The sequence below is a fragment of the Elephantulus edwardii genome, unplaced genomic scaffold, assembly GCF_000299155.1.
Source record: "Elephantulus edwardii isolate Elephantulus edwardi_28Jun2011 unplaced genomic scaffold, EleEdw1.0 scaffold00001, whole genome shotgun sequence".
NCBI classification, from domain to species: domain Eukaryota; kingdom Metazoa; phylum Chordata; class Mammalia; order Macroscelidea; family Macroscelididae; genus Elephantulus; species Elephantulus edwardii.
In genome coordinates this window covers 2,078,214-2,098,680 of record NW_006399751.1, presented here as the reverse complement: position 1 = coordinate 2,098,680, position 20,467 = coordinate 2,078,214, and the positions used below count along the sequence as shown (strand labels likewise).

The 20,467-nt window shown below is 45.0% G+C and overlaps 1 protein-coding gene across 1 annotated transcript; it reads right to left on the bottom strand.

Annotated features, from left to right (window-relative positions):
- Positions 1-5,334: 5,334 nt before the first annotated feature.
- DHODH (dihydroorotate dehydrogenase (quinone)) lies at positions 5,335-17,298 on the bottom strand. The gene is made up of 9 exons (XM_006878639.1): positions 17,276-17,298; positions 14,121-14,333; positions 12,253-12,452; positions 9,913-9,995; positions 7,649-7,836; positions 6,888-7,001; positions 6,110-6,263; positions 5,844-6,003; positions 5,335-5,389 (listed from the first exon to the last, which is right to left on the bottom strand). The coding sequence occupies exons 1-9, from the start codon at positions 17,294-17,296 to the stop codon at positions 5,335-5,337; spliced, it is 1,188 nt and encodes a 395-aa protein (XP_006878701.1). The 5' UTR covers positions 17,297-17,298.
- Between the last annotated feature and the right edge of the window lie 3,169 nt (positions 17,299-20,467).

Genomic DNA, 20,467 nt, shown 5'->3' with positions numbered 1-20,467 from the left:
TTCTACATTCCAATAAATCATCATTTTAAAAATAGGACATATAATGGATTTCTTCCAGTAGGTGGCCCGAACAGCTATCTTCCAAATTTCTTGACACAGAGTGAGTACATCCAGCGCTGCATCTTTTGGTTCTAACATCTCAGTTGGTATCTCCTCACTTCCTGAAACCTGCTCTCTTGCTGAGGAATGAACCAGCACACACAGAAGAGCTGGAAACAGCACTCCTTTACTAGCTCACAGCTCTGGAGTTTGGAAGTCCAGGTGGGCCAGCCTGGGCTCAAGGCTCAGAGTATCACAAAGCCAAAATCAAAGTGTTGTGCTTTGGCTTGAAAGTTTCAGAGTCTCTTATCTAAAGACTCTTTGAAGGATCTGCTTCCAAATCATTTCAGTGTGTTACCCAAGAATCCAGTTCCTAGTGGCAGTAAGGTCTTGGTTTCTTGGTAGCCATCTGCTGAAGGCCGTGCTCTTATCCCTGACTGCCCACATGACTCCTCATACAGCCACCTCCTTCCTCAAAAAGCAGCTGAAGAACAGAGTCCTTATGTTTTCAACCTTCTAATCGCCTATTATACTTCCAGGCAGAAAAAAAATTCTTTGCTCTTAAAGGGGCTCATGATTAGAGGTGGCTCATCCAGCTATCCAAGGCAAAGGTGGCTGATTTTAATCTGTGGCCCTCAGACCTGCTTTTATTAGTTTTGGGTCAAACATTCTTCTAAGTGGTATAGCACTGGTCTGTACAGAGGTAACTTGTGGTTGCTGTGATGGTAAACACTGTGGCACTGATGTGTCAAATGTGATAATGGTTACCTGTGTGGAGCTCCCCAATTAAAACAAGCTTGGAAGCAGAAGTGGCATCCACTTCCAAAATAGCTTGCCTCCAGAAACCTATAAACTTGGAGAAATGATCAAAGTTATACATGTGTTCAGGTCTTTCGTTCATAGGGTCGATATGAGTCATCTACAACGATACTTAACAAAAGCATTTTCGATGATACTTAACAACATCCAGCTAAGGTCACCTGTGCTGTTTAGAACACAGTAACAGGCATGATTCTCATCATACTTGTAGTTCTGAGGAATAGACAGGTTATCTTTGGAGTGGGGGCTGAAGGATAAAGAGAGCATTATAGAGAAATTCCACCTATCACAAAGCCTGAGGACTAGTTGAAAAATACATATGTATTTATTTTTTATTTTGACCTACTATTGACAATGAATTGATGCCTCTGAGTTGAGGTGCTGGAGAAGAGTGCTAACGACCTCAGAGATTGCCAAAAGAACAAAACCAGTCTGTCTGGAAGAACATACAATCCGGGTGCTCCTTGTAAGCAAGGACGGTGAAACCTCATCCCTTAGACTTCGGGCATGTTGTTCGGAGGGGCCAGTCCTTGGAGAAGGACATCATGCTTGGAAAAATGGAGGGTCAGCATCAGAGAGGAAGACCATCAACAAGATGGATTGATGGCAACAGTGGGCTTGAGCGTATCAGAGGTGATGGACATGGCACAGGACAGGGCAAGGTTCAGATGTGTCTGTAAGGTGGTTCTAAGTCACAGTCGACTCAGTGGCACAGAACAGCAGACAGCATTATCAGAATGCACTTGTGTACAAAAATACACATTACAGTATTTTGGGCAGGGGCAACAGCAGCATAGCAGATTCTTCTCATGGTTCATGTTAATCAAGTTCTGTGAGCTCTTTTTTAAAAATTATTCTTTATTATATGTACTGAATTACTAACGAAAAGGTCCAGTCTTCTACCCCAAAGATGTATGGCTTCCTCAGTAACCCATTGCTGGGTCATTAGCAGTCAAACAGGTCGACAGCAGTGAGCATGTACGCATGTACGGTGAGCTAACCAGGCATGGATGCATGTGTGTATGTGTCAAGAGAACTGTTTAGAAAACACCAGAATGATAAGAACAAAAAACGGAAACAGTATCCTGGCTGTTGGCTGCTTCCCAAGCGTAAAGTGGGTGAAAGGAGAGCAGCCTGGCTGAGCTTCATGGTTGAGCAAATACTGTGTAAGCTCTCTACTGCCCAGTTGTAGCCACTTCAAAACACAATCTGTACTGGCATAATGGGAACAAAGTCATTTTGTTTTGGCTGAAAAGACAACTTCCCAAAGATTCCAACGTCAACACTTGCTTTTGGTGGTGTTGTCATTTCTCTATTTTAATGACTCTTCTTCAATACTAGGTCTCCTCTCTTCAAGCACCTTGCAAACTTCTCTACCTCAAGTCACAGGGAAAAATGAAAGCAAGGGACAGCAAAGACATTCCCCAAAGCCACTATGCACTGACAGCTGCAGCTAACCTTCAGCCTCTGGACAACATGACCATGGACAATGAATAGGAGCCTGTCTCCCAGCATGTCAAGCCCTTAGCATGGCGTCTGGCCTGTAGTCAATGGCGTAAGCATTTGTGGTTGTCATGGTACCTTTTATGCAGGCCCCACGCTAGCTTTGACCAGGCATGCCCAGAGGTGCTGGAGATGCCCCCTCTTGCTGCCTCCATGGTGGGAAATGGTAGCTTCCAAAATTTACAAGAGCAATTTGGCTGTTATCTCTCAAAGCTTAAAACACACCAACCCTCGAACATAGGCACCTGTCTTAGTTACCTAGTGCTGTTTCTTGCATGACTAAAAGGTTGAAAATAAAAGCTCAGCCTAGGAAGCTTTATTTCCAAAGTTAACACGATCTAGTGCTGCTATAAAAGAATTAACACAAGTGGATGGCTTTTACACACAGAAATTTATTCTTTCTGTTTAGGAGGTTTGAAGTGTGAATTCAGGGTGCCAGCTGTAGAGAAAGGCGTTCTCTGCCCCTTTTCAACATCTGTGGGCCTGGCATTCTCCACATATCCTCGCCTTTTGCTGTGTCAAGATGCCCAGCACAAGCACCTGGGTCCAGAGGATGAGCTCTGTTCTCGGCCAGTCTTTTTTGCTGGTACTGAAGTCCCCTTCTCTCTCTATTCAGGTCTCTTTCCTTTTACCTCTTGTAAAATAAAAAGGTATTGCAGGCTCAGGGAAACCTCCCCTTACATCAGATCAAACTAGCATGGGATAGAGTGTTGCAACCCACCCTTAATACTCTTTCAACTAATTGCCTTTTCACATCAGATCATACCGTAGGGGGATCATTACTGTACTGACATAGTACATCACTACATAACTACCAAACCACCGTGAATCGTGGCCCAGCCACGACAACTTATATTCACTGCACGTTGCTACCTCTCAGAAATTGTTCTACATTAAACACCTAACAAAGACCAGATGCCTATCCCTTGTTCACTAGGACACTGTAGATGATAGAGATACTCTGGACGTCATCCTAGTTGTCATCAACAGGAGCCATTAAATGTATCCCATTAGAAAACACGAGGTAAGGTGATAGGAACCAACATGAACAATGCCCAATAAAATCAATGAAGAAGGCAAGCTGGAGCTTATTCGTAGGTATGACCCCATCATACACAAACATGTCAATATAAAAATAACTAAAAACAAAAAAGTATTGATATGCACAGATTTGCAAACATACATCTACACATATATACACATGAGTTTGCTTCCCTTTTATGTAATAGGGCTTTTTTAATTAAATTTTTTTATTATTAATTTCAATGAAAATTTAGAGACTTTGGATTTCCATTCATTCATTGTTGCTCTTTTCTCCCTGCTCACCCCTCCCCTGCAGTACACTCCCCTCTTTGAAAAGTAAAATTCTTTTGTTGTCTTACAATACCTCCCCCCAGGTCCACTCCACTATGCAGCCTTTACTCTGGACTCCCATCATGACAAAAATACCTAATCACATATCCCTTTTTAAAAAGTTTTCTCCCTCATCTGTTTCAATGCAGTATACATAATTTATCCCATCTTTCTCAGTCTCTCCCCAACCCCGATGTCAGTCCTTTTTTTTATTATTTTTGTGTGCATGTACCGTCAAATCAGATCTGACTGGTACAGGAGGAGATTGCCCCTCCTTCCCCGGCAGAGCATCTGGTGGATTTGAACCGTGCACCTCTGGGATTGTAGTTGCAGCTTCTTGCCACTAGGCCACCAGAGCTCCCCTTGTCAGTCCTATTTTACAACAGTGGCACCATGGAGTATTTGTCCTTTTGTGACTGAGATACTTCATTCAGCATAATGTCCTCCAGGGTCACCCATTTTTAATAATATTGCATGAGTTCCTTGGTTTTCAATGCAGTGTAGTATTCCACTGTGTGAATATACCACAGCTTCTCTATCCATTCATTTGTTGATGGGCACTTAGGTTGTTTCCAACTCCTTGCTATTGTGAACAAAGCAGTGATAAACATGAGTGTGTATATATCAGCTTGGTTGGCATTTATTGGGTATATTCCCAGTAGTGGAATTGCTGGTCAAATGGTATCTCTATTTGCAACTTTTTGAGAAAGCGCCATATCATCTTCCACAGTGGTTGCACCACTTTACACTCCCACCAACAGTGAATGAAGGTTCCAGTTTCTCCACAACCTCGCCAGCATTTGTTGCTTGCAATGTATAATAAATGTTTTTATGCATAGAAAAAAGTCTGGGAAGGTATATACCAAGTAACAGTTAGTTCTGGAGAAAGAGGAATAGAAACTTTGATACTTTTATTTAAAAATACTATACTGCTTTAATTATATTAATAAAAAGACATAAATATCTTTTATTTATGAAAAATATATCAGTGTGCTTTGACAGTAACATATGGAAGTACTTTAGGCTGATGACCACGATATTTGCAGGTTCCCCCCAAATGCTTCAACAGGTATGTATACACAGAGAGAAATCCAATGTGAAGAATGTTAACAAATGGTCAATCAGGATGGAAACTTAGTGTACTATCTTTGCAACTTCTAGCTTTTAAATACTTTCAAAATCAAGCTAAAAAATAAAGATAGAATAAAAGTCTGCTGAGTCCACATCGAAGGCCTCACAGTCCCCAGGGTACAGAGGCCTGGCAGGACCTCCAGGTCTGTGCAAAGCCCTCTGTCCTCCAGAATGAGCTGGAGCTCGAATTCAGGATTTCTGGAGCTTATATTTTCCAAGATTTTCTTCCTGAATAGCCAATTATCTTACAAGATTGAAAGTTCTTAGATTCTGAATTTAGAAAGAAGCACAAGTCTAATCAAGTAAGACTAACTTCAGAATGCCCTCATTGATTCGGTTGAGTCTCATGATTATCTTACAGCCTCTAAACTACCAAGGGCTCTTGTGATTTGGGCCATCTGGCTCAAGACAGCCCTCTCTCCTACGATCCAGCCACAAAGCTCATCTGACTTAGGGGGAAGGTTCCGAGCAGCTTCCCACTAGACGATGTCACCTCCGATGATCTGCCCCAATGGCCTCTGTGATACTGCTGAAGCCCTGCTCCCTAGAACAGGAAAAAACAGCTATTTCAGTCCACAGTGAAGGGTGGGCCTCTTGCACAGGAAGCCCTCCACTCAGCCTGCTCTTGTCAGCTCTATGAAGGACCCCTTCCCCATCCCAAGCACATCTTCACCCAGGGACCTACAGACATTTCTGCCCAGGTCTTCCAATCAGGAAGGGACTCAATTTTAAGATTGCCCAGGTCTTCAGGGCCCTCCCCCATACATAAATGGACGACCTCGCCTTAAAAACACTGCTGCCCTGGAAAGCTAATCCTGAATTGCTTCACTCTTCCTCTTTTTTGTCCAAGAAAAAAAATGATGCAGATTGATTTTCACCTCCTGGGTTCAAAAGGTACCCTTCAAATCCTTTCTGAATGAAGGAGGAGGAGGAGGAGCAGCATCTCCTCCAGTCATCTGAATGTACACCCCAGGTCTTCTGTTTCCCACCCTACTCACTTCAGAAGGGCCTGCAGCTCCCGCTTGACCCTGCCCACCACAGGCGGACCCTGGTAGGTGAGGGCTGTGTACAGCTGCACCAGGGAGGCCCCTGCCCGGATCTTCTCCAGCGCATCCTGCCCACTGCTCACACCTCCAACTCCGATGATGGGGACTCTGCCTGCGGAGGAACACATGACCACCCGTGAAGAAGGCCAGAGAATGAGAGAACCAGAGCTCACACCCACCATGCCCCAAACTGGAGACATAGACACCAGAATCCTTGCCTTGGGTGAGTGCGTACATCTCCCGAATGGTCTGAGTTGACAGGTCCCGGAGGGGCTTCCCGCTCAGTCCTCCTGTTTCTGAGCGCAGAGCACCCTGCAGGCTGGTGGGGCGACTCACTGTAGTGTTTGTGACAATCAATCCATCAATACCCAGCTGAAGAAAGAGAGAAATGGGTCGCTTGCCTCCTGACAGCAGAAGAACCCTCAACCCCACTGTGGAACATTTCGGCAAAGGCTTCTCAAGTTAAGAGAGGCAAAGTCAGGTGCCCATGTCACAGCCCTCTGAAAGCAAGAGTCATATCCGACCTCATTATAAAGCTTGTCAGTGAAACCTGTGGAAGAATCTATGAACACTATATTGATCCCCGCTAAGACATGGGAGATCACAAAAGCCAGAGCATCTTATCCAAGGTTTTCAGGTAGTAAAAGGTGGAGGCAATATTTGAATCCAGGACTATTGGGTGGCTCTATCTATGCTTTTATTACTGCTCTACAATACAGAGATCTAATCCTTAGATGTTCAGAGGGAGAAAGAGAAGATTCCAGTTTCCAATGAGACTGGCCAGGGATATAATGCCCATGAATATAGGGAAGAGAAATAATTAAAAGAGTCACTCAGACATTTACTCAAACATCCTCTCTGATTAATTACATTGTGACAGACACCCTGAGTGTCCACAGAGCACACCACAAAGGCTGCTATCCTGGGCCAGCCCCACTGGCCAATGGTTGGGTTTTTTTATGAGAAGGACCCCATGTCCAGGGGCCTGGTTCACACCTCTCTCACCACCCCAGCAATGTCCTTCTTGTCCTGGGCCGTGAGGTCGGGAGCGATCTTCACTAGCACAGCCGGCTTGTGCTTGTCCGTCAAGGCGTTCCTCTCCTGCAGCACCTACAGCAGCAACAGCCACAGAATGGGGACCCTGAACCACGATGACAGCATAGATGTGACCTGCAGTCACAGGCCAGTGTTTGCACACAAGGCACCAGACCCACACAGGAAGGCTTCAGGGAACTAACCCCCCAGTGGCGCATGGGGCCTTCCCACACCCTTTACAATGGACCTACTTCAGGTTTAAGACCCACATGTAGTGAGATGTATCTTTGTTTCTAAAAAAGATGGCAAGGAAAGACCATCACAAGTCCTATGTGATGAAAAGTCATTCAGTTCATCCCATGTAGCTCAGTGATAGGGATACAGCAGTAAAAGACACGTGGTCCCTGCTGCCATGAAGTTTCATGGTTTAGCAGAGAGAACAATTTAGTGGACAGTTAACACGTTGCCACACACTTTTAAACTGACGACCATGCTTAGAAACACATTTTTTTCCCTTCTATATGTGACAACGTGTTAATTACTATTGAATCTAGTCAGTGCTGTGATAGTCGATTAGAATGTGTTTTGAGAAAGTATAAAAAGGGATCTTTACTGGTCCAAGTATTAAGGACAAGCTGTTAGACCTGAGTGCGCTGCTGAAGCTGGGCCCTGAAGAATGAATGTAAGCCAAGTTGGAAGAGCATGGAGATACAGTTGCCTACCTTGGTCAGCAGGTGGCGCAGCTCAGCCTTTCCCTGGAGGCTCCGCAGCCCTGCAGTGTTTGGACTGGACACATTGATGACCAGGTAGTCAGCCAAGGGGCCCAGAACTCGCACTCCCTCTGCATAGTCCGCAGAAGCATCTGCTGAGGTCTTATTCTTCCCCAGGTTTATTCCCAGGAGCAGCCCATCTGTAATTATCATCAAGATTTTGAGCCCATCCTTGACTGACCAGCCTATGAATATTGCAGGCCTTCTGTATCCACATCTGAACTCCCTCCCCTATGTAAGCTGGCAAGTGTATGGAAACGCCGCACATTGCAGCTTCCTGCTGATAAACACTTGCCATCTCTGCAGAACAACACCTGAACTCCTAGAATGTTTGACCACATTTGTCCTTTTAACTTCAAAATTATGGAAAATGGAGAAACTAGATACAAATACTATTTTTTAAAAAATAAATGAACCTCATAAATCTGAGAAACTGGAAATCAGTAGGCCTGGCAGAAGTGTCAACTGTTTAATCTGAAATATTAAACTTTTCATGCCTAAATTTTGAGTTATAATTAATAATTTAGAACTTTAGTTCTCTTAGAACATCCCCTTAATAACTAGGTTGACCAGACATCCAGATACTCTCAGGTCAGCTAATTAGTTGTGTGACATGCTTATCAATGCCCCTGTCTGCTCCCCCAAACTGTCTCAATTTACACAGTAAGTGAGATAGCCACCTTACTTAAAAATACATAAAACCTATCACTTAACTGGTATTTTGGACTTAGATAAAAATGTCTTTTTCAGAAATATGCTATATGTGAAAGCAAAGGGTGGTCTGTACTTTTCTTCTCAAAAGGTAATTTCCTACTGGCAAAGATCACTGGGACTGGCTAATTTTTTTTTTCTTTTCCATCTGACAGGTAGAAACAGATCTAGCATACCATTAGCTCATAAAACATGTCAGGTCAGGTGGGATCGAAGACTAGCATCTGTACTGTAAACCATCTTCCCGTGCCCTGAAGATCCCTCACTCATTGCTGTCAAGTCAGAACTGACTTATAACTGACCCTCCAGCAGGTTTTCAGAGTTGTAAATCATACGGGAGATGATAACTCCTTTTTCTCCCCTGAGGCCACAGATGGATTTGAACTATCCGCCTTTCATTGGCAGCCAACTCCTTATCCTAAGCCACCAGAGCTCCCACCCTAAGTATAGTTATAATGTGCTGTCAAATCGGAACAGATTTATAACTGACTCTCCAGTGGCTGCTCAAAGATAGGAGCAAGAGTCTGGATCTTTCTCCCATGGAGCAACTGGTGGATTCAAACTGTGTGCCTTCAGGTTGACAGTGCAGCTCCTTAACCACTAGGCCACTGGAGTGACCCTTTATATCATCAGCTAGAAAGTAAATGAGACTATGGCGCTATTTTCTTATAGGGATGGAGAAGAATTCTATCCAATTAGACAAAAGCAAAAATCCCTGGGAGGTATAAACTATTTGCAGTTGACCGCTCACCAAAAGCATGTGAGCCTACCCAGAGGCTCCACAGAACATAAGTCTGGCACATCGTTTCCATAAAGATTACAGGCAAGAAAAACACGCAGAAATAGCGTCAGCGTGAGTCAGTCCACTTGACAGTGACGGGTTTGGTTTATTTCTTTGTTGGTTTGTCCTCCCTCATCTAATAGGGGCTCCAGCTCCCAAGTCTAGCACCGTAAGGCAAGCTTATTTTAAAACAAGGCAAACCCAAGGTGAGTCTTCTTAATGTCTTAGCTATCTAGGGCTGCTATGCAGAAGTGAGTGGCTTTAACAAACTGAGGTTTATTTTCTCACCATTTAGGAGGCTAGCAGTATGAATTCGGGGTGCTAGCTTTAGGGGAAGGCTTTCTCTCTTTGTAAGTCCTAGAGAATCGTCTTTTATCTTCTTGAGGTTTTGAAATCCTGGGTGATCTACATGTCACTTGGCATCTCCTCCATCTCTGCTTCCCTGCTCACTTATTTGTCTCCTCCATCTCAAAAGAGATTGACTTAAGACACGATTCAATTCACACCAATTAAACAGGGAAATTCAGTCAAAGTCTCAGAAGGTGTGAAGGAACCAGGAAAGTTCTTTGAGGAGAGGGCCACCAAGTTTCGTGGGCGTTTTCTCTCTCTCTCTTTTTTTTTTTTTTAATTACTCAATCATATTTAGTCACTTTGAATGCTCCCGATGTTTCTCCCACATACCGGATAAATGAAGATGTCTCTGAAACAGCTAACCTCAGTTTACCTTGTGACAGGTTGGCCTGCTTCTGCTGCCTGGCCCGTAGTCTGTGCTCCACCACTGAGAGTCCATGGCTGTTAAAACCGTATCTGTGAGGGAACAGAGCGACAGCCCCGCAGTGAGAAGGCAAAGAATTCGGGAAAATATTTCCATGGCCATATACATAGATTCCCCAAATACTTATAATTACTTACTTACACGTGTAACTTGACAGTTTCAAAAGAAAGGCAGACCCAATCATTGAAATTCTACAGTCTAAGCACCCTGACACCTATACAGAACTGGCCAGACCACCATCAAACAGGAAGAAAGATTAAAATCTGCGAACAGCTATGATCAGCCTGCCAACCGTGCTTGGAAGCAGCCTCAACTCTGCAGAGGCAGCTTCCCCAGGCCTATCAGATTCAACCTCCCTCCTTTCTGTTTCGTTACTAACATCCAAGTGAACCCAAATAAACACTGCCTCCCTCCCTGATAAGCCCAAACTATCCAACCTCCTGGCTATGTCCCCCTAGAACTTATCCCACAATTGTGTCCCCACCGATTCAAAACTTCCACACTCTGACCCAGGTCAGATGTTCCCTCTCCTCCTTCCAAAACCTTCCAGTCACAAGTGCTCCCTCATCGTGCTAGTACTCATACAGTGATTTGTACCCAGCTCCCCTGGCTCTGGACTTATGCACATGCTGATGTGTTTCCCCGCTAAGCTGGAACCTTTCTGAAGGCAAAGAACATTTCTGCTTTTTCTGTCATTGGCCATGAGCCATAAGGCATGGACCTTCATCTCTCATTCTTCTTGCAGACAAGATGGTAGTCATCTTGCAAACAAGAACAAAGACCCAGGAAAACTTGACATTGCCATGCTGTTCAACCAGTCTTAAAACTGTCGACTTTACCTGTGTTGAGAAGACAATAATAAACACTGGTTGTGAGTCACTTTTAGTTCTTTGTTACTTGCAGCCAAAAGCAGCCTAACAGGTAGAACTGCTGACTGAATGAATAAATAGATGACTGTCCACCCTCTTCATTCAGTCACACGTTCAACAAACATTTGACGAGCACCCACTATGTGCCAGGAATGAGGCAGGGCCAGGAGGCTGAATTCAATGCTCCAAGAACAAGCCCTCCCACCTCAAGCCACTTCTCATCGCCAGAGCGCTGCCAATACTGCTGTCCTGGTACCTGCAGTTATTTGTGGCAGCCAAAGCGGGAACATATCTTGGCCAGTGCAAAAGATATTGATCTTGACAAAAGCAGCAAATAGATCAACAACGTGATCTCTAACCCCTGAAGATTTCCCTGAAGCAAACAATAAAGTAAGACTCACAGCCAAACAAACTTCCCATCCATCAGTTTCCCTAAAGGCCAATGACGGCTGCAAAGATATCAAGATCTCCCCAGAGAGGCTCTACTCAATTATCTGGCCAAAAAGTAGGAATTCCTTCACTTGCTGGAATACTGTGATTAAAAAAAAGAAATCCCCAGGGATTACAAAGAGAAGGGCTTGATGCAATCTAGGAGGATTCCCCTTATTGCTGATTACTGAATTCTAAAATTGATTATTAAATCCGCCCATTGAATAAAATCGGACAGCGAGGGCTGTGGTGTCTATGCCAAAAGCTGCTAGCCATGTGTGACTGCACCTATATTCTGTGGTTAGTCTGTAAGAAGAATTCATACCAGACTCCAAAGCCACTTCATCTCTGCATCTTGACGACACGTTAAAAAATATTTAGGATATATTAGGTTTCATAAACTTTATGGTTAAAATTCATTTTAAATATGTTAGAATTTTATAATGCACTTACTCCATAAGGGACTTGTTTGTACTGGGCTGAGCGAGGCTGACGTCAGAAAACCTGGGACCACACCCAGCTCTCCTATGAATTGTATCTGTGAAGGCAGCCCTGCTTCTTAGCTCTCTGAGCCTCCACGGGCCCCACGGCAAACTAATGCCTGCATCTAAGACCAGCTTGAGAACAGAGAAGCGCAACAGGATTTCTGAATATTTCCCCAAAGCGCATACACTAGACAGGGGTGAAAAGGCAGAGCCCCATCTTCCATGGCTGAGAGCAACCCTATGATGAAACAGCACACAAACAGAGCCACTGCCATCAAGTCAGTTCCTGCTTGCACAACCCTACAGACAAGCAGAAGTGGCCCATGGTGCTCCCAAGCCTTTCACTGTATGGAAGCAGATTGCCTCATCTTTCTCCCACAGAGCAGGGGGAGGATTTCAACAGCTAGCCTTTTGGTTACCAGCCAACAGTGAATCCAATATGCTCCCAGGGCCCCTGCTGCTGTGAGGAAGGTGCCACTTATTATCGGCCCACTGCACACACAGACCTGTTAATGATGGCTTGGTCCTCAGGAAGACGGAAGACTCTGGGCCTGGGGTTTCCCTCCTGGGGTTTTGGGGTAACACTTCCTATCTCAACAAAGCCAAACCCCATCTTGTAAAGGCCATCCACAGCTTCCCCATGCTTATCAAATCCTGCCGCAATTCCTACTGGATTTCGGAATTTGTGGCCCAGCACCTTCACTGCCTGGAAAGACGAAGAAGACAGAGTCAAGGGCACTCCAGGTATCCCAGTGTTTCTTAGCACGTGTGGTCCCAAACACACCTCTATCAGGATCACCTGGAGAGCTTGCTAAACACCCGATTCAGAAGCCAGAGCCCCGGTTAGAGAGGCAGGATCTTAGAGGGCGACGGGCACGAGTGAAAGCTGTCTTTTTACGGTTTCCCCAGGAGATTGTGATGCCCGCCTGAGGCTGAGAACCACTGGGCTCTGGTACAGGCACATCCTGGTGATATTGCAGGCAATGATCTGGACTTTCCAGTACTCAGTGTTTGCACCATTCATTGAACAGGAGGTAGGCACTGCCTTTTCTAACCATGGTTGTGACTTCGTGCTTTTTCATCTATGCCACTTGGTGGGAGAAAGTGGCTAGTTGGTGTCAGTCTCTTGTCAGAGCTATTCAGAACCCAGGGAACTTCAAACAGCAAAACTCTCTAATCAGCCAATCCTGGGGTGTGACCTTTGTCAGCCAGGCTGATAAGAGACACCAGGAATGCCCCTGTCTCCCCAGATGCCTGTGGATGAGCTGGAGGAGAACAGTTCTCAGCTGATCAGACCTGACTGCTGGGCTCCAGACCAGGCTGTGGCTGGAGATAGTTCTTCCCTAGCAGATTCCAGAGAGTTCTCTATAAGGAGAGTATCTGGGGTCTGGTCTCCTCAGGTCTTGTCAGACTCCTGCGTACTTACAGACTCCTGCCCTCGTGGAGGCAAGAAATATAGCAGTGAAACTTTAAAAGATGTGAAAGAAAGCAAGAGCTGTCACAAAGTCAGTGACTGGCAAAGGAAAATGTCAGTGAGCTGGACGAGTAGTGAGAATTACTGAGAGCTCTAGAGGACTCAGGCACGAACTCCTTTGAGAGGACCGGCAAGGGTCTCCTAATGCCAAGATCTGAACCTGGAAGCAGAAGTAGAAAGGGCACTCCAAGAATGGCGGGCAATACAGATGAAAATAAAAGGGTGTAAGCGTACACCTCACAGGTACTATGAGGCACAGCTGGGCGGCTGACAGGTCATGGCTGACAGCAGCTCTTAGCCCTGTTGCACGTCATAGTCCCATGGGGATATCAAGGCTTTGGGCCCAGAGATTCTAGTTAATGGGATCCTACACAGGGTCTAAGCTTCTCTAGACCCCCAAAAGCATTCCAGGTGACTCCTGGGTGCACCAGGGTCGAGAAGTACAGATCTCAGGGAATGCTGAGGAACTAAAACTGCAAAGTGCAGGTGAAATGAAATTATGAAGCATCTCAGCCTTTCAGAGACCTCAGGGAAGCAGAGCCAAAGGGCAGAGCTGCTAGGATCAGCCCCCATTGAGTTGAATCCTGACTCTGCTGCTTCCTAGACTTTAGCAAGTCGCTTAACTGCTCTGTGCCTCAGGTTCCTAACTTGCAGATGATGTAGGACTTCTCTCATGGAAGAGTTGTGAGGATTCAATGAGAAAAATAAGGACCACAGTAAGCCCCACCGAAGACGAAGACGTAGAGATAATAATTACTATTATTGTTGCTGGGATTGAACTGCACAGTCCCACTGCTAACCTGGGGCTCCAGTTTTCAAAACGCTCCCAGCTGAGTCATTAGGGGACAAACGTCACTCCTCATCTTGTATCTAATGCCCAGGTGTTTGGGGAGCACCTACCAGCATGTCAGAATCTTGAAATGTAGCACGAGGAAGGAGCCCCAGCGAGGTAAAGCGAACAGCCAGCCTGTGGGCAGACTCGGGGTCCAGCAGTCTCTGCAGAGTTGGCATCAAGTGTTCAGCATAGAAGTGCTCATCCCCTGTGGAGGTCAGGTAGGAGGCAAACAGAAGGCCTCCGCCCCCCAGGATGATCACAACATCCTGCATCCGCTTCTGTAAAAAAAAAAAACCAACAGCACACCGGAGGCCTCAATGCCAGGCTCCAGCACCGTCCTGTACACACACAGACAGAGGACATGGCATGGCACATGAGTGATGTCCCTCGCCACCTTCTGATCCTGGTTTCCTTCATGTCTAGTCTCACTCACATAGCGACTTCTACAGTCAGAAGCTGGGTCTACCCTGTGCTGAGGCACACTCACCTGTGGTGCAGAGAGTTTTCAAGAGGGACATGCTGCCCTCTAGGGAGCATTTGAGGACATTTTTACTGGTGACAATTATGTGCCAGCAAGTCTGAAGGGGCTCATGGCTGAATCACATAAGAGGAAACTGCTCATCTGTCTCCTTTGAACCACGGCACCTAACATCCACAACACGCTTTGAGTTGGCAGTGCAACCCCTTACCTATGGGGCAAATTAGTTCAGTTGGATTTCTGCAATGCTTGAAGGAGTCAGGCCCAGGAGTTGTCCCATTTTCTGTATGACTTTTGAAAGCCACACAGAGGTTAAGAGAGAGGGGGGAAATCTGTTCTTATTTAACCATACAAGATTAAAAAGGCAGCATTTGCTCAGGAATAAAACTCAGAAGGCAAAAAGGGACAGGAGAGAAGAATGACTCGCTGGGGAACAGGGAGAAGTGAGAAGAATGATGTTAGGACGTTGGGATTATCATCAATGTCATGAAAACTATGAATTATTGATAGGAAAACTAGTTTACCCTCTCAACATTCACTCCAACCACAATACAAGTTTTTAAAAATCTTAAATTGTCAGAGCACAGAACTGTGTTTCACCACACAAATATACAATATCATCTGTATGGTTTTTGTATCTACTGACTTTCCAAGGAATGCAATTACTTTGTAAACTGAGGAACAACTGTACAGTTTTGTATAGAACTTTACCAAGAACTGGTAAGTTTCAGAAAATCATGGTACAGTGCTTGGAGTGGTAAGTTAAAAATGTAGTATATTTGTTGATGACAAGGCCATTAAGTCAATTATGATACAGCAACTCCACAAAACAGAACAGAACTGCCCCACAGGATGTTTAAGATGCAGTCTTTACAGGAGCAGATTACCAGAGCTTTCTCCTATGGAGCAACTTGGTGGGTTCGAACTGCCAGCTTTGCATTTAACAGTAAAGAACTTAACCATTGGAAGCTCTGGTGTCCTACTGGAAAGAAGCTGCACTGTAATCCCAGAAGCACATGGTTCAAATCCACCAGATTCCCTGCTGGAGGAGGAGGGGCAATCTCCTGTACCAGTTGGATCCAATTTGACGGTACACACAAAATAATAATAAAAAAAGAAAAGAAAGGAAAAGAAAAAAAGAAGTTAACCATTGTACAACCAGGGCTCTTTAATATACCTGAAGCACTCAAGTTTCCAGGAACGAGTATGTAAGATAGACCATCTCAATATCCGGGGAGTGATGACTCAATATTTGCATACTAAAAGGCACATTTTACTACAAATCACCTTCATTTAATTTCTCCTTAGAGCCAAGCAAAATATGAAATAGTATCAGGTCTTAATGGGTGGGGAACCACTAGCCCATCCTTGAGCCACAGTGCTTTTCTCATGTCATCACCATACATGGTGAGTCCCTCATTCACTTAGCAACTCAATCATTTGTCAGATAATTTTGAAACTTCAAGGTGGGCAAAACAGAACTGATCACCTGCCCTTCAGGAGCATATACTCCGTAAGACATTTGGGAATCAGTGATCATGCAACTCTATAAAGGTGAGGATCAATAATAAAGAAAAAACCAAACCCACTGCCCTTGAATTGATTTCTAACTCATAGTGACCCTGAAGGTCACGGAGCAGAACTTCCATAGGCTTTAAATCTTTAAGGAAATAAAAGGCTTCATCTTTCTTTTGTTGTGCTTAGTGGATTCAAACTGCTGATCTTTTAGTTAGCAGTCCAGTACTTAATCCACTATACCAACAAAGCTCTTTATAGAAAGTACAGCATAATAGATAGACCCAATAAAAGAGTGAGATGAGTCTCAGAGAAGGAAAAGGCTTCATTCATTGCTCCAGTGCCTTAAAGCTGACATGTACAGGTATTAACTAGAAGGGAGCTGGGGGGGTGCAGAGAGAATGGGGAAGCACAGTTTCCCAGGGGGAAAAAGTGTAAAAGTTCTCAGTAGTATAAGAGAATGTAATCTATGGAAGGGGATTGGGACTGGGATGGAAGGGGGAGGTCTCTTTAGAATAGAGGAGTGAGGGAACGTCTGCCTTAAAATGAAGCTAGAGATACGTTAGGGTATTGGCAGAATATTTATATTTTCATCCCTAAACAGAAAAGTGACACGATCGGGTTTGTATTTACGGATTATTCTAGCTGTTGATGTAAACCGAATAGTAACCTCAGTTCTAGTAGACTCCAGCACGTGTAGGGAAGCCCTCTCTGCCAATCAGATATTTGAGCTTGGAGTCGTTTATCCATCGGAACCGACTCCAAGGCAACTGACCAAAACGACAACCAGGAGCTAGGTCTGGGGATATAAGAACGCACACGCCACATCAAGAGCCGTGTCCAAGCAAGACTTTAGAACTGGGACAATGTCATTCTAATTCATTCCACAATGCACCAAGCACACACCATGCTAGTAAGGAATTTATCGAGCGCACCGTGCCAGGCTCAATAAAAATTTGTCCCTCCTGTCCTGACACAGGGATCAGCAACGACCTGTCCTGGTAAGTGCTCTTTCACAGACAATTTCTCAAGTAAACTTGCAAATGCACGTTTACACAAGCTTTTGCAGATACCCTTAGATACACAAACATCCGCAGATGGCCCCAGGCTCTTGGGAGTCTCCTTACACCTACACCTCGCCTCGACCAGCCCTTTAGACTCCCCTTCGCCCCACTGTAAATTCTGATTTTCCCTCGCTGTCGCAGGAACCCCACTTTCGGAACTCACCTTGAATTGATTCCACGCCATGCTCATTCTAAGGGCCACCCCCTTCTGGCTTCCATTAGAGAAAATACTAGTAGCCCCGCCCCGGAACTGTCAGCCTACCAATCACAAAGGTGGTGGGTAACCAATTCTGGTTCCTCCAGGCCCCGGATTGCACGAGCACTTCCAGGCGTGGGCAAAGGGAAGGGCCCGCCTCTTCCGCCCGCCAACCTGCGTCCGCTTTGGGTTGCGCGGTTCTGTCAAGTTGGGCGGTGGGAGAGAACTGTGTTGGCGCCTGCAGCCTTGAATCCAAGTGCCCGTGAAGACCCGAGGCTCAGTGAGGAGGCAAAGGCCTCTAGAAGCCCCTGAACTGACAGAGAACTGTCTGACGTCTCCAAGAATAAGGGGACATTGTTACAAGGCTTCAGACCCAGATCTCCTAGTGCTTGTGATGGTGAGTGGAAGGCAAACATAATTTGTAAGTGTAGGACAGAAGTAAAAGTTGCTTGGATGAGGTCCTTTAAGCTGACTAGCCACTTCTAAGACTCTTATACCAGCAACTAAAGTTTTACAATCAAGAAACCCAGATGTAAAAAAACCCCAACAAACCTAGGCATCTCAAGACCAGGAACACACCCTAGATGAGTAACCTGGACTCTCCAGGTGTTCCCCTTTTAACAATCTTTAAGAGTTTACAAGTGCCATGCCGGTGTGTCACCTGGTGGGAGGCAGCCAACTTGGAAGAGTGTGTTCCAGGTGACCAAAAATACACTAGAGAGGGGTCTTGCCTGCCAAACAGATACCAAATCTATATTGAGGGAAGTGCAACCAGGTGTTCCTTATAGGCAAAGATACTGACTCTTGGCCTCATATACTTTAAGCATGTTGTCAGGAGGGGTGATTGTTGTTAGGTGCCATCTCATTGAGAACAACTCATAATGGAAACGTCTTCTGGTCGGCCCCCACCAGGTTCTTGCAACACTATTCTTCCTGGTCAGTAAGTTTCCTGTCCCAATAAACTTAGGTCTTTCAGGGAACTCTGGTACCCTAGTGGTAAAAAACTGCTCTGCAATCCCAAAGGCACGCAGTTCAAATCCACCAGCTGCTGCGCAAGAGAAGGATGGACAGTCTCCTCCTATGTGATTGACTGCCTCTGAAAACCTGCTTGAGGGTCAGCTGTCGGTTAGTTCTGACTCAAGGACACACAACCACGTCTTTTAGTCTGTCTCCGGGTCAGTTTTTCAGTCTGTAAACACAAACCTTGAGAGACTTTCTCTCTGGAGTAAAAAAATCCCAGATGTGCAGGTGATTAAAACTGGAGATAAGTTGAGAGAGAGGCCACACTGAACGTTTCCCCCTTTTCGTTTGGGTTGATTCATCATCTAGCAAGTATTTGACATTGGCAGCATCTACAAACAGAAAAATTATTGAAATCACAGAGAAAGTTCTGCCTTCCTGCTTCCTGGAAGGGTCTGCAGTGTTGTCAGAGTTTGTCTGCAGATTGGTTGCCCAGCTGTTGCCTCAGTACCCAACTCTGTCATCAGTGCGTACAAGTGTGTCCTGGCCTTGTCTGTGGAGACTGAAGACACCTTCCCACTGGCCGCCTTGGCTGATCAGCATTCGTTGCTGCTGCTCATGCTGCTGCTGCTTAGGCCTCAGTTAAGTCTGAAGGAAAGGAGGATGTGGAATTTGGTCTCTTTGACTAATAACCAAAAAGTAGCCAACTTGTAAGACAGGTAACCAGCTGTGTGAAACAAGGAAATAAAGGCTTCATTCTCTTTTTAAAAAAAATTGAAAGACATGAAAACATTTTCATGATTTCCTATGTGGTGGGCCAAGACAGGCTAGGTTCTGTTCTGCTTTAAAAATTAGAACACAGTGCTGACTCTTTGGTGGAACTGTACTAGCACTTCCTGCATTTTAGGCTGGAAAAGTTCAAATACCATTTTCAGGGGTTTTTTTCCAATTTACCCATGTAGCTGTGTCAAGAAGGAAATTCCTTCCTGACATCTCCATTAGATATTAGAATTTTTAAATAGTCTTCTCTATGATAGGACCTTTCACTTCAGAGCCATTTTTATTAAGACTCGAATTCAGCCAGAGTCCAGAGAATTGCCTGGTTTCCCAAGAGTGGGAAGCCCACAGATGAAAAAGGAGGATTGCAACAGGCAAGGAAGCAGTAAGAAAAGCTAACATTTCTTTAATAAATATTTTAAAAGGGCAGAGTCTCCTTTTAGTCTAGAAGGACAATTCCAAAGAAAACCTCATTATCAAGTTTAAATTCTTTAACTGTTGTGATTTGTCTCTCCACCCTGCAAACTAGTGGAGCATCAGGCCCATCTGTGAGGATGTTATTATGCCCCGGCCCGGGTGGATCTTCAACGGTGACCCTAGGAGGGGAAGAAAGAGAATGGGGGGGAGGGCAGGAGGCACAAAGCAGGAAGACAAGTCAAGAATCTCCAATCAAGTCTTCATTTTATTGAAAGCGTTCACAGTTTATATATAGGAACACAATGGGGAGAGGAGAAGTACGCAATGGGGGAGAATAACATGTTATTTCCAGTAAGCTGAAAGTTATCAGGTGAACAGAAACTTAGCAGGGTGGTCCCAGTAAACCGAAACCTATCCTCTCAGGGTGGGGTGAACCAAAACCTATTCTCCCAGGGAGGGGCAACATGTCCAAACATGTTCTTAGAGAATTACAAAATGGCTTCAGCTAGGTAGAACAAGCGGTTCGGCTCCCAGCAGATCCTCCCTTCTTTAAATAATTATTTGAAGACTGCAAAAGTGCACAGGATTACCTTTGGTGCTCTCCTGTTTGACCAGGTATGAAACCGGCACCTGTCTTAGGTTGGACACCGCACCTACTGATCTTACTCGTCGTGGGCTAACCCAGCAGCTAGGGCAGGGCGCCTGTCTTAGGTTGAAACAGGGGCCGGTGTCTCTTACCCATCTTTGGCTGCTCAGTTTATTAGCCTGTATCATCAAGGATTTTCTTTATCGGCCATTTGCAGTTTTTGATAATGGACTTGTATGGGACGGGAGGCTATGGATTCGACCTGCTGCTTGATAAAACATGTAAGCCTCTGAATTGCCCAGGAGCCAAAAGAAATAAGCAAAAGAAAGCCTATTAAGGACCTCCAAAAGGAGTGACTGGTCTTTGACCACATCCCCTTAACTTTTAGGCCATAATTGATTGATTATACATTCTTTTGC